Source organism: Rhagoletis zephyria, unplaced genomic scaffold (genome assembly GCF_001687245.7).
Source record: "Rhagoletis zephyria isolate East Lansing unplaced genomic scaffold, Rhagoletis_zephyria_1.1 Rzeph_scaffold_01028, whole genome shotgun sequence".
Lineage (NCBI taxonomy): Eukaryota > Metazoa > Arthropoda > Insecta > Diptera > Tephritidae > Rhagoletis > Rhagoletis zephyria.
The window spans coordinates 128,087-143,314 of record NW_016158112.1 but is presented as its reverse complement, the minus strand read 5'-3'; the positions used below and the strand labels follow the sequence as shown (position 1 = coordinate 143,314).

Genomic DNA, 15,228 nt, shown 5'->3' with positions numbered 1-15,228 from the left:
CCTTCGGCAATATTCCTTAACAATCCAAGCTGGAGTGTTGTTGTTTTGCTGAAGGTGGAAATGGCAGGATTACCGTACCAACACTACCCAAGCCAAGGTGTGTAGGCAACCGTGTCGATGGATGAATGGCCAGCGGGTAGTAAAAAATGGCTGGTCGCGTACGGTCCCCTCCGATGCCCGGGCAAGGTCGGTTGTAAGGACTACTCATGGGACCACATATGGAAAACCAAAGCAAAAAAAACCAACAACAGCAACAACAAACAAACCAACAACAGCAACATGAACAGCATACCACCGAACAAGGGGACGACGTAACTCTGTCAGAGGAGGAGCAGCCCCTCAAATCCCCGAAGACAGGTAAGATGGTTGCAAGTACTCTTGGTGGCGCCAGCCATAGTACCCCAGTTGAACAAGCGCCAGAAAACGGCAGGGTGGAAGATGCCAGACAAAGTATCACCACTCTGCAAATAGTCAAAAATAGCAGCGGTAGTGCCTGCCGTAGGTCTCCGGACGAACAACCAACAACCAGAAAATCGGCGGCCGTTGCAGGCAGCAATTCCGCAAAGCAGCAAAGAAAACCCTCCTGCGTGGTCATGAGACAGATGTACCAGAAGGCGCTGGATATGTTAGATAAAATTGACAAAAATGCAGCGGCCGGTGCGGTACATGAGCTTGACGAGGAAGACAATGCAAAATACATGCAAATAGTCTAAGAGTACGAAAAGTTACAGACAGATCGTGCATCCACACTCGAGGCCACCGAAACAAAGAAACGGAACCGCCCTTATAATGAAGGCGGCCAAGGGGCCATTACAAAGAAGGCTAAGCAAGGAGGTGATGCGGAGTCTGCAGCAACCGCGAAGCATCGCTATTTTAGTGACGTCGCCAGAGACCACCTACAGGCGGCGATAGTAGATGAAAATAGCAAGACACCGCTGGCAGTACAGCAGAAATGGGTGGAGATTGATGTGAGGCTGTCGAGCCTCGTAATGAACTACGTACTCGACAACCCCGAAGGTCCTTACCCAGAGTTCGACTCGTCGGAATCCCTACGGGGATACCGGGTAGTCAAGTGCGCGGACCAGTTTTCCCTGGATTTCCTTGCTGGATGCGTCGCTAAGATCAGCGACTTTTTTGTCGGCTTGAAGCTCAAGCTGATCTCAGCTAAGGACATTCCAAGGAGACCACGTGCGCGCATTTGGCTGCCTCCGATGGATGAACCAGGCGAAAAGTTGCTGCGGTGTCTTAAGCTACATAATAAAGACATACCGGCGATCGAGGAATGGGAGCTTATAAGGGTTGAAGAGCGAAGAAGGCCTACAAATAAGAACATTCTGCTAGCTATTTGCGCAGAATCACTAGACGCCTTAGAGAAGGCTGACTATCGGCTTCTTATCAAGAACGGTATAAATGCATTCCTTGGCTCTAATTTCAGCACATCAGAATCAGATAAATTATAGTCGTCGGCTGCGAGGCGAATGCAAGGCATCCAGTATGGAGTAGTTCTACGGAGAACGATCGAGGTGACTCTTTACTACACTTCTTATTACATACTAACTTTAGCATCTGCAATAGAGGTAATCCACCCACATTCATATTCCCGAGTTCAAACCGGTTGTCCGAATGGGAGGAGGTGCAGTATCTAACCCTGTTGTCAGAGAACGACAGCGTGTCTGTAGAAGAGTGGAGAGTATCTGTTAGGCCTTGAATGTCTGATCACCGTCTGATCCCCTTTAATCTGCACATAATTTCCAACACCCCCTCGAAATGCAGAAACCCCCACAGGACTAATTGGGAAAGATATAGTAACACACTTAAGCATAAACTAAGTAAGCTCCCACTAAATACAACTGTCACTACTGTTGAGGACCCCAATAATAGAGTAAATAATCTAGAAGAGGTTATGAAGAAAGCCTTTGAAAGATCAACTCCGATTAGTACAGCAAGAAAGAAATCCCCACTCTGGTGGAATGGGGATCTCAGAGCCCAAAGAGACAAAATAAGGAAAATCTACAATGATTGCTTTAGAACTAAAAAATGGGCGCCTTATAAAAGCGCCCTAAGATCTTATACAAAAGGAATTGAGAAAATCTAAAACTAAATCCTGGCAATTTTACTGCTCTTCTATAGATAACTCTAAAGACTCAGCCAGGCTCCGCAAAATCCTATCAAAAGAGCACACAAATATCACAGTAATTAAGGGAGAAAACGGGGTGTGGACGAATACAGCTAGTGATTCTCTAAACACGTTAGTCAAGTTCCATTTCCCCGAATGTATTCGACATCCACCCACGTCAGGGTCAATTGAACCTGGTTCAACTAGCAGTATACTGTTGAACTCGATCGTGAGCAAGGAAAAGATTATTTACGCTATCAACAGCTTCTCTCCCTTCAAATCCCCTGGACCAGATGGCGTAATCCCAGCAATGCTCCAGAGGGTGAAGTAAGAGATAGCACCATTACTTGAGACTATTTTTAAGGCTACTATGGGCTTGTGCTACATTCCTAAAAGCTAGAGAAGGGTAAAAGTCGTGTTCATACCCAAGCCAGGAAGGAAAAACCACGAAACAGCAAAAGATTTTAGAACCCTTAGCCTTATCTCCTTTGTGCTTAAAACAATGGAAAGGTTTCTCGACATTTATATAAGATCGTTGCTAGGTGAAGCGACACTCTCAACAGCACAACATGCATACATCAAAGGCAGATCCACTGAATCTACTTTACATGAAGTGGTGAGCTTATNTCATACCCAAGCCAGGAAGGAAAAACCACGAAACAGCAAAAGATTTTAGAACCCTTAGCCTTATCTCCTTTGTGCTTAAAACAATGGAAAGGTTTCTCGACATTTATATAAGATCGTTGCTAGGTGAAGCGACACTCTCAACAGCACAACATGCATACATCAAAGGCAGATCCACTGAATCTACTTTACATGAAGTGGTGAGCTTATTAGAAAAATCGTTGCACTTTAAACAATATACTCTGGCGGCATTTCTTGACATCGAGGGCGCATTTAATAACATTGAGGTTGACACCATCATTAACTCTTTGATATATATTGGTGTTGACGACAGTGCTTGTAGATGGATACGATCGATGCTAGTCAATAGAATCATTCAGGCAACAAATGGGGCTAACTCTATTATACATCATGTGAGCAGGGGAACTGCACAGGGGGGAGAGCTCTCTCCACTGCTATGGGTGATAGCCCTGAACGGTATATTGCTAGAACTCAATAGAGGGGGAATCAAAGTTGTGGCGTATGCGGATGATGTTGTAATAGCAGCGTTAGCGAAACTATTGAAGAAATCTTGGGAAGGCTACACGCTTGGGCTGCGAGAAGCGGCCTAAATGTGAATCCGGCCAAGACAGAAATTATCCTATCTACAAACAGACACAAAACACCACAATTCAAGCTACCGTCGCTAGACGGCAAGGCACTCTCATTGTACCCCAGCACAAAGTATCTTGGAGTCGTACTGGATAACAAACTTAACTGGAAAACTAATGTCGAATTCCGTAGACAGAAGGCCTACATAGCATACTACACTTGCAAGAGAATCTTCAGTAGAAACCGGGGACTAAATCCTAAACTTGTCATGTGGATGTATACCGCAATCAAAAGACCAATTCTAACATACGGCGCCTTCGTTTGGTGGCCCGGCCTAAGCACACTATATAATGTCAGCAAACTAAGAAGCATACAAAGGGCAGCAAGCGCAGGAGTAATAGGAGCACTAAGATCCTGCCCGGCAGAAGCTCTAAACGCCATCTTCAATTTAATTCTTATTGATCTCCATCTGAAATAAGTGGCTATGAAATCGGCAGTCAGACTCAGAGAGTCAGGCCTTTGGAGGACTACACACTTCGGACATGGGTTGATCATAAATCAAATGCAATTAAATAGGACGACAGATTATATGGTAGGCAATTTGGACTTCACGTAACGTGCAAGTGCTATTCCCATCCAGAAGGGACTGGAGATGAGACAGATCCAAGATGGATTGCGGTGTGGGAGCAGTAGTCTACTCCAAGGAACTCGGCGTGGCTCTGTCTCTACGGTTGGGAAATAATACAAGCATCTTCCAAGCGGAAGTCCTAGGGATCCTAGAAGCCTGCAAAATCCTAGGCAATAGAGTTAGACACAGGAGTAAAGCAACAATATATTCTGACAGCCAGGTGGCGCTATTGGCAATAGCGTCACCGGTTACCAAATCTAAGCTAGTTGGGGAATGCAAAGTAATATTGCGTTCAGTGTCTATGTCAAATACCGTCTCTCTTGCCTGGTTTCCGGGACATAGGAAAATATAAGGCAATGACAAGGCGGATGAGTTGGCGAAGGCAGGAGCCGGTTTGGATGAATCCCAGGCGGGGGCTTCGAGTAATTTGAGCAATGTTTTTTTATGATATTGACATTTTTGGTAGGAACTTTTTAAATTTTTCAAATTATTGATATATACTGCAAAGATTTTTACATTGGTATTTAATAATATAATTTATTTAACATGAATTAGAAAGCAGCTGCTGACAAATAAAATTTACAAATTTTCTTTTGTTTATGAAATTGTTCAAAAACTCGAAAATTTTGAACAAACATTTGAGCAGTTGAGCAATGAACGAGTTTCGAGCGAGTATCGAGCTACCCGCATTGCTCGATACCCGGGTATCTAGAGCTCTACTAGCAACATAGGAAGTGCATAGACAAAATATTTATCCCCCGCGAGATGTGCATCAAAATGGCGCAATAATGCGCTAATTGTGTCCTGGGTAGCGACTAGGAAGCACTGCAACCAACCAACAAACACGCAACAACTATCCCACATATACAAAACCAACCTGCCAATCTTACACAACGAAATTTAAGTGTCACTAACTTCAAAAACAAAATTTTACATCTAATATCTGAATTGAACACATTGCAAATAGGACAGCTAGGTACAAATGCAACAACTGAGCAAAAATCTTTAGTTACTAAACTAAATGAGCAATACAGTCTAACAATACTTAAAAATTGACTAAATGACAAACTCAAACAAACTGTATTTGCAGCACTGCCCAACTCTTTTGACACCGCTACTGAGCTCGCGCTAGAGATAGAACAAGGAAATCAACACGAGAGCAGAAACGTTATCCCTGCAAGAACAATACGCGTTATATAACGAATCGTGTAATGCAGAGTTGTAACGTAAATGCATTGCATACTCCCATAGAATGTTTACCTTAATTTCCTAAGGGCGATAAGAAAAATCTAACAGGATGTTTCCTCTACCTGCGATTTCTCGTCTCTTTCTAACGCAGGTATAACCAGATTATATGCAGCGTATACCTGTGCTCTTTACTCCCATTATAAATGTTGAAGAAACATGTAATGTATAACTAGTTAAGCGTAACGAATGGAGATGTTATGTGTAATGAGTTTGGCATAACGTGAAAGCATGTTATGTGTGACTAGTTAAGCCTAACGTAAGGAAACGTTATTTGTAGCTATTGAAGCCTAACGAAGGAAAATGTTATGTAAAACGAGTTAGGCATAACGTGAAAACATATTATGTGGAACTAGTTAGTCATAACGCACACATTAGTTACACATAACTGACATACAAGAAATGAAATTTTGGAGTTTTGTAATAAATATTACAAATTATTTTTTTATTTTTTTTTACAAATTTGAACACAAGGGTATGTAGATTCTTATACCATATTAAGCTAAGATATATGTATGTAGATATACTTAACAGCAAAAGTGTGCATACACCATTACTTTTTTAAATTTCACAATATTTTGCAAACTAATTTTTCTTTAGTTTTTTTTTAAAGTATGGATTATCGTTAAAAAAAATGCCATATAAACCAAGGTTTCAAATTTTGTACAAAACTAAGGAAAATTCAACGAATTTCAATCAAAGTTTTCAACTTTTTAATCAGATTTCATAGCAACTTCATGTAGTATGTAGTCTGCGTGTTGTTTTCTGCACGCGTTGTTTTCCAACAAACAAAAACAAACAAAGGCCATAACACTGCGTAGTTGGAAATTGATTAAATAAATGCAAATTTTGATGTAAAATCGTTGAATTTTTCTTATCATAATTTGTATAAAATTTGAACCTTGGTTTATATGATTTTGTTTTCAGCATGATCTATATTTTTATAAAAAAAGTAACAAACAAATTTTAGCTCATCAAATATTGTGAAATATAAAAAAGTAATGGTGTATGCAGACTTTTGCTGTCAAGTGTATATTAAATTTAAAAATTAAAAATAAAAATTCATTTTAAAACGTTAAATGAAACAAAGCTTATATAAAAACAGAAACAATAAGAAAAAGGAATAATAAGACTATAAGAAAACAGCCTTTTTTTTGTTTTTGTGACTGAGTCCAACCTATTTTCTCACGTTTCATTCAAAGCCGGCAACGCCAAGCGTTTTGTAAATATCTGTAAAGGAAAAAGGAGAAATTTAAGAAAATGCAGAAATCTTTAATAACGTCAACCAAAGTCAGCTCCGCCAGGGCACGCTTTTGCCACTTACCTTCCAAGTTGAAACTAGATAACAATTTGTCTGTGAACAAATGTTTGACTACAACGTCAACGTCGTCAGAGACACCTTTTATTTTTAGGAGATAAGTTTTCTGAAATATGAATATGATTAAAAATTTAAATTTGAGATTGAAGTGCTCAAGTCAGTACCATAGTTTGGGTGTAGTTCAGGTCTGCCAACTTTTCCTCCACTTAGAGAACGGCAGCCATCGTTGTCATAGGCATCATACTCGCTATTTCGTCCATTATTGGGTCGCTAGCTTCGCCTGTCATCTTGCAAACACATACCTCAATTTTTTTTGTTGCTACCTTCATTTCGCACAATATTTTGTTGTGGGTAGCAAACTCCGCTTTTGTCACCATCTAGATGTTATAAAGTAAATAGACATTTACCGTTATAATAAATAACACATTTAGAGTAATATGAAAAAATTAAAAAACAAACTTCATTGTTTCATCTTTGCTCCAGCTGGTTTTGCTTCTGTACTACTTCTTTCAGTAGCCCCAATACATTTTCAAAGTACTCGGAATCGACTGTAAATCCGGCGTCATCGGTTGGTGTATTGTCGGTTGTTGGTGTTGTGTGTTCGTCCTTAGCCTGTCCACGATCGTACTTCCGCTTCAAATTTCCTTTGAAAAGGTCATTCTTCTCTGGATATATTTGCCCTCTTGATTGCATTTTGGGCAACCCATTCTTCCGTTAAAATATTGAACAACACTAAAGAAAGATCGAGCTGGGGAATCGCAAGTAAAACGCACGTTGAATTTCTTTACATTTTCTTCCGGACCTACTCTGAAGCCACTTTCTCTTAGTATTTTTACTTCCTCGCAAAAGTCTTTCATGAAGTCATCGATCTTTTCTGGTTTTTTAATTCCAGAGAAGCATGGTATTAAAAACATACGCATTTCACTAAAACCCACTATCGACCCCAGAATTAGCTATAAAACTCGACTTAAGCTGCGAAATTGCTTAAGACCATCGATGCCTACATCTATTAGTACCTCATATTTATTATTGAAAAAGTGAAAGGTGTCTGAATCAAAATGATTTTGAGTACCCATATACAAAAAGTCTCCATTTGGAATGGACTTTACTTCAACTTTCCGTATATGGGTACTCAAAAGAGTCTTTGCGGAAAGCGGCAAGTCGCTTACTCCTATACGTCTCAAAGTTTGGAGCAAATCGTCTAAGTGATGTTGGGAGATATTGCTTCGTAATGTCCATGCTTTTAATTCTACACTTTTTTCTTTTTGGCTATTCTCCATAGCTACTAGATCTCCTAATTCACATTCGGGCACAAAATCTTCATCACTAAAACTGGACGCAATACCCACACATTCGGCATCATGTGTTTCCATATGGCGCTATCACTTATTCCACTTCCCGTAGCACCAGTTTCCTCAAATTCAGTTGCTTGAGCAAGTTCAAAGAGCCTTTTATATATTTTTAAATTTTCCTCGCTTCGTTTCTTCTCTTAGCAAAGTGTCGTTTTTGCATTTTCAGTATCACTTTATATTTGCCTTTAATCTTGAGTGTTTTTTTCTTTAATTTTATTAATTTTTGATGAAAAATGTACAACTTCTGATATCAGATGCAACCGCACGCTTCACAAAATATTTTAAACTAAAGTTTTAGACATGTGGCTTTAAGTGTGTTGGTGAAATAGCAATTTTTGTTTGAATTTTTTGGAGTTCGTGTTAGTCATGTCTGGTAGGGAGGTTTATCAGAAACAATTACAGAAACAACAATTACACGAATAATCCTAATAACTTTTACAGGCGAAACACGAACAGCTACTACAACGATCAATCTAGTGACATGTACAATAACAGTAATACCTATAATAATAACAGAAGACCGCACAATAATACAAGAAACATTTCTATCCAGAGACAAAGCAATAACTACCATAATACGAATAGGAGCTCGAACAACTCAAGAGCTAACAATCACAGTAATAATCAGAGAAATTATTCAAATGAAAGACAGACTAATAACTGTGATAGGAACAATCAGAGATCCTTCCCCAGAAATCAGGAAAGAAATGGTCGCCAAATGAACGTTGTCCAATTTCAGGGAAACGTAGGCGACCCGGAGGACTACAGGTGCACTCCTCCGGGGGACAGGGACCCACAAACCACACTAATCGTAAAAATATTTATGTAGTTACACAGAATTTAACAAATTATATAACGATACACAATATAGAATTTAATAAGCCTATGACATTCCTTATAGACAGGAGCAGACATTTCGGTATGTAAAAATCCATTCAACAACGAATTTGACTTTGACACCTACTCCAGATGCAAATTAACAGGAATAACAAGAGAATAAATTTATTCAGTATATTCCTTATAGAAAAAGATAAAGCAGTATTCGGATTAAAAAGATCTTCTAACAGTTTCCAAAGGATGTTAGCAATTGCACTGAGTGGTTTAGAATCAGAAGCTTTCCTTTATGCAGATAACATCACTGTTTTCATTGGATGTTCTTTAAAACATCACAATAAAAACCTCTTAAAAGTTTTGAAAGAAATTAAATGCAAGCAAATTTCAATACTTGAAATCAGCAGTCATTTAATTGGGACATTTAATAACGGACAAAGGTATCAAAACCGACCCAGCTAAATGCGAAGTAGTACGCAATTACCCGAAACCAACAAATCCAAACGAAACAAGAGGATACATTGCATTCTGCAATTATTACAGCCGTTTTATTCCTGACTTTGCACAAATCGTCAAATGTCTAAATTCTCTGTTGAAAAAAGGAAAACCTTTCATTTGTTCTGAAGAATGCGAAAAAGCATTTAATAATTTAAAAGAGAAGTTAATTAACCTACCAATACTACAATACTCAGACTTTGACAAACCTTTATACTTACAACAGACGCATCAGACTTCGCCTTAGGAGCTATTTTATCACAGGGAGAAATAGGTCACGATTTACCAATTTCATTCGCAAGTATGTAAATCATTACAAAAACATGACATCAACAAACCCATTATAGAGAAAGAGCTATTAGCAATCCATTGGGGAATTAATTATTTCAGAACTTATCTCTATGGCAGAAAATTCATAGTAGTAACTGACCACTGAAAACTAGTGTCATTGTTTTTACACAGAAATCCGTCATCGAAAATGACAAGAATTAGAATAGATTTATTAGAACACAACTTCGAAATTGTATACAAACAAGGAAAAATAAATACTAACGCAGATGCATTATCACGCATCAAGATGGATAGTGACATATTCAACTTTTACTATGATTCCAATAAGTAAAAATTAAAAAGAAGATAGGAAAAGTGTTCATTTTTTTTGCATTCCAAAACGTCAAAATACAAAGTATCAGTCTCTTATATTTCTAAACTGTACTAGAAGGAAAAGTCTCACTTGCACAACCTAGGAGAAAAATAGCATCTAACCGTGGTTGCGCACATTTGGCATTCAAATTTGCTGAGGTTGAGAAATAAAAGAGACTAATGCTTTGTACTTTGGCGTTTTGGAATGTACCCATTATAACAAGGGGCAAGGCCGCAAAAATGAATTAGCGCAAGAAAATACGAATACCGGTACACACATTAACAAAGAAAACAAAACTTCCAAGAAGCCTGATCAACTTCATATTTGGAAATGTACATCTTTTAATGACGGAAAGAAAATAATAAATTATAATAATATAATATAAAATAATAAATAAATAAATAATTGAAATAATTAATAATGAAGTGCACATAACTTGTAGTGATGACCCTTTGAATCTAGATTCAATGTTGGAGAAACTACATAGTTTATTGAGAAATTCACATCTAAAGGAGATAGCCGTTTATGAAAAAGTTTTTATATTTAACAAGTAAGAAAATCTAAGTTCGGGCGGAGCCGAACATTAAATACCCGAAAGCTACCGCTACATGGTAAGCCGGGGTGTATCAATGAGTAAATTAGCGTACTTAGATTTCGAAATTTTGAAGTTTAAAGCAGTTCTGAAATTTACCGTTATATGGAAAGCGGCCCCAATTTTAGTCCGCTTTCAATAATTTTCAACGTTTTGCTTTTATGTGGCAAGCACAATAACCATACCGAGTTTGGTACAAATTGGTAGAACGGTTACCGAGATACATATATGTGATCATAAGTGGGCGGTGCCCCGCCCATTTTCCAAAAATTTTATCATAAACGTATTTCTCGGTAAAGAGTTGTTGCAAGCATCAATTTTGAATAAATTAGCTTTAATATTTACTGATTTATCGAAGATTTCGTATTTCTCTAAATTACCATTATATGGGATGTGGGCGTGGTTATTGTCCGATTTCAAAAATTTTCAGCCATTTGGTATCCTGTACCAAGGCCAACAACTGTGCCAAGTTTGAAAGAAATCGGTGCAGCAGTTACCGAGTTATACACATGTAACCATAAGTGGGCGTGGCTACGCCCATTTCCCAAAAAATTATAATATTCTTATTTCTCGTCTAAAGCTTATTGCAAATATCAATTTTGAGTGAATAATCTCCAGTAGTTACTAAAATATCGCAGTTTTCGTATTTCTGAAAATTACCGTTATATGGGAAGTAGGCGTGGTTATTGAGCGATTTTAAAAATTTTCGGCCATTTGGTATGTTATGCGAAGGCCAACAACTGTGCCAAGTTTGGAAGAAATTGGTGCAGCGGTTACCAAGATATACACATGTAACCATAAGTGGGCGTGGCTACGCCCATTTTCCAAAAATTTATAATATTCTTATTTTTCGTCTAAAACTTATTGTAAATATCAATTTTGAGTGAATTATCTTCAGTAGTTACTAAAATATCGCAGTTTTCGTATTTCTGGAAATTACCGTTATATGGGAAGTGGGCGTGGTTATTGTCCGATTTCGCCCATTTTCAATACCAACCTACCTTGGATTAAGGGAAACCTACATACCAAATTTCGTTGAGATATCTCAATTTTTGCTCGAGTTATCGTGTACACGGACGGACGGACAGACGGACAGACGGACGGACAGACAGACATGGCTTAATCGATTTCTTTTTTCATCCTGATCATTTATGTATACATTTGTCTATATCTATCTCGATTCGTTTTGCCTGTTACAAACAACCGTTATGTGAACAAAGTTATAATACCCTTGTGCACAAGTGCGCTCGGGTATAAAAATATTGATATGAATACATTCAAGAAGAAATATAATGAATTAGAAATGAATAAACGCGCGCCAATAAAAATGCTTATATATGAAGCTCCAAAAGAAATAGAAAGCATGATACTTAAATATAAATTGATAGACGAATTTTACTGCTCAAACATTGCAGGTCACTTAGGAATTCGAAAGACTATTTTAAAACTCAAACAAAGATATATTTGGAAAAATATGAGATAGATGGTCAAAGAATTTATAAACAACTGCAAGAAATGCACACAAGCCAAAATAGTAAGACATACAAAAGAACCACTTGTAGTGATAAACACGCCAATGTCAACATTCGAAACCATAACGATTGACACTGTAGGCCTACTACGCATATCAAACGGCTACAGATACATATTAATAATGCAATGAGATTTATCGAAATTTGTGATAGCACACCCAATTGTAAGTAAAGACGCGAAAACAATAGCAACCACTTTAATTGAACAACTAATTCCCAAATAGGGTTTCATTAAAGCATTAAAATCTGACTTAACACTAAACAAATATTTTCCACGCCATATCACCATCAGACAATAGGTTCACTTGAGAAAAACCACAGATCACTTAACGAATATTTACTTTCATTTGCCAAAGATTATGATCCCGTATTACACTTTCGCATACAATACAAGCGATAACATAAGCAAGCTAAATGAAATTTATGACATGGACAATTATGCCAATGAGTTGAAACTGAGACTCCAAACCTCAGTGAAGAATGCCAGAAATATATTAAATATTGTAAAAAATAAACGAAAGTCAAAATACGACAATAATGTAAACAAAGCCAAGTTCGAAATAGGAGGCTTAGTTTATGTAAGAGTAGAAAACAGAAAGAAAAACTAAAAGATCTGGCCATAGCCCATATGAAATTGTAAATACAAGAGGAGTAAATTCCAACATAGATATTAATGGTAAACATAAGGAATTACCTAAAAATCTATTAAAAAAATACTGAGGATTTAGCAATACAATATGTAAGCAGAATATTAATTTATCCATATAGAAAAACCCATGTACAGCATTTCCATATCTCCATTATTTTAAAAAATTATTTCACTATTCCACAGAAATAATTTTTCGCTTGAGGGAGAGGGTGTAGTGAGTCACGACAAAATGCAACATAAGCATTACCCGTTGACACACATTCCATTATCGCTGACCAAGCAATTCAACATTGTAAGCAAAGCAGACTAGTGCATTGCCCGCTGCATTGAGCGACGCCGCCACTGCACAAGCAGAATATTTCGGCGGCACGTTATGCACTGCGTTTTGATTGGTTGCTTTGCAAATTTGGAATGCTGAATCACAAAGCACTGGAAGAGAGGCGGAGCTATGAAAGTGGTTTAGGAAATAATTTGTGTATAACAAGTCTATTCTGCGCTGGTAATAACAAGTTTGTAACCGGTAAAGTTCCTGTCAATTTTTAAACCCTTTTCGCATTCTGTGTACTTTTGTAACCGGTAAATTTTGTTACCATCTCATAAGCTGGTAACAAAGTATTGCCCCGTGAAATATGCTATGCCAGAATTTGCACAATTCTTCATAGCTGAATCGCTGAATATTTTAACTGCATTACCAACGTTACCAACTGGTAACATTTTTTGGTAATAAAATTTCCCGGTTAAAAATCTTCGGTAACGCGCAGAATAGACCTGTAAATAGCATTAAGTTTGAGCAATAAAATTGGAATATGAATGACATGCTTAGACTTCATCATTTCTCTAAATTCGGCAACTGCAAAGTTGCCTAGATAAAGATTTCGGCAGCCTATCGAACGGCAGAACCTTCTCTGCCTAATAAAGAAGAACGCTATTAATAACAACGATAGAATATAGGACCTCCACCTGTAGGACTTTTAGTTTTTTTCATCCTGCGGGGGGCGTTTATTTCAAGACGCAAATGATTTACGTCTTCTCGTAATAATTATATGGGACTTTTATTTTTCTCGTCTCTCGTGACTTTTATTTTAAGGGTATAAATTCGCTGGCAACTCCGCAATCTGCCATGACATTCCGGAATCGACATCAAGTGGCGGGAAAAGTGAATTGACGGTAAAAAATTACAAAATTAAGTTCGTTTATATATAAAAAAAAAATAAAGAACTAAATCGCTCCTTAAGCGATAAAGAGAAAAGAAACCACTGTGTCGAAGGGCACAGCACCGTCCACCATAAAGACCAACGGTGGTCCAGCTGCGTAGCTCTATTACCACCAACAACCACCGATTTCGCGGAGGGACAACCAACAGCATCAATATCAGCCGCCAACCAGGTAAGTATTCTCTAATATTCATAAGCATAAGTGGGTTAGTGAATTGCTCGTGGTGTTCCGTGGGAGTCTCCTTGCTCCTACTTACTCTATTTCTGCCCAACGAGAGCACGATTTCTGCTCCACCTTCTCTGTAATTGGTATTGAGTAGCTTGGATCAGGCAAACGAACATGAACACTTTGCAGTTGACGAATTACGTCAGCAAACATTTGAAGAATCGTATTGGCTTCATAAGTTGTTCCTTGCGGACTCATATGTTCTCAAGGCTCAGAAGCTGTCGAACTAACAGTCGGAATACGGTTTCGTCATTGGTGCAATGATTTCGGGGTGTTGTGCCCAAACGCGCTACCGGGATCCGAAAACGTTAACATACACGAATAGTAGGTTATGTTAGGTTAGGTTAGAGTGTCTGCCACGCGCAGAGTGCGGAGCACACGTGGGCTGGAAAAGCCCGTTGTGATACCACTGACCGAAGCCATTCGTTTCTTTCCCTCCCTTAGTAATTGAACCACCGAGTGCGTATTATATAGCAAAAAAAGTCGGGAACGTTCGCCGAGTTCAAATCGGCTAAACAATCTAGAAATTGCTTTTTGAAGAATTGGTTGTGCATGTTGGATGTTGACTAGGGCGGGACAATTGCAGAGATAGTGTTCGATGGACTCCACCTCTTCCTCGTCTCTGCAACTGCGACAGAAATCGTTGGTGGAGTATCCTAACCTTTTTCCGTGTGTGCCCATCAGGCAGTGTCCGGTGGTTACCCCGACTACTAATCTGAGGGAGGAACGGTCCAGCCGGGTGATAGCTATGGATCGCTTTACATCAATATTTGCCCACATTTGCCTGGTAGTATGGCAGGTGGTTTTCACAGCCCACCTTATATTTAACTCTTCAACGAGTTTCGCCTTTAGTCTATGTTTGCAGGAGGTTAGAGGTATGCCCGCATTCCGAGCAGAATTGACTACAGATATTTCCGTCCCCCTCTATGCCAGCTCGTCGGCTAAGCAGTTGCCAGGGATGTCCCTATGTCCCGGGACCCATACAACAGTCAAGGAGCAGGTTGAGATAGGGCTGCCAGATATCTCCGTTGCCAAACCGGGACACTTTGGTAAATCTAGCACAACAACACCCCCGCTTCCCCCCGCTTCCTTTCCTTTCCTTTAGACAAAAATTACTTACGTACGAAAGTATGTAGTAAAATTTTATTTTGACAAGACAAAAACAAAAACAT

At 38.6% G+C, this 15,228-nt stretch overlaps 1 protein-coding gene across 1 annotated transcript; it reads left to right on the top strand.

The window, feature by feature from the left end:
* Positions 1-362: 362 nt before the first annotated feature.
* LOC108362504 (uncharacterized) lies at positions 363-1,460 on the top strand. The gene is made up of 2 exons (XM_017615520.1): positions 363-662; positions 732-1,460. The coding sequence occupies exons 1-2, from the start codon at positions 363-365 to the stop codon at positions 1,458-1,460; spliced, it is 1,029 nt and encodes a 342-aa protein (XP_017471009.1).
* The last annotated feature ends 13,768 nt before the right edge of the window (positions 1,461-15,228 follow it).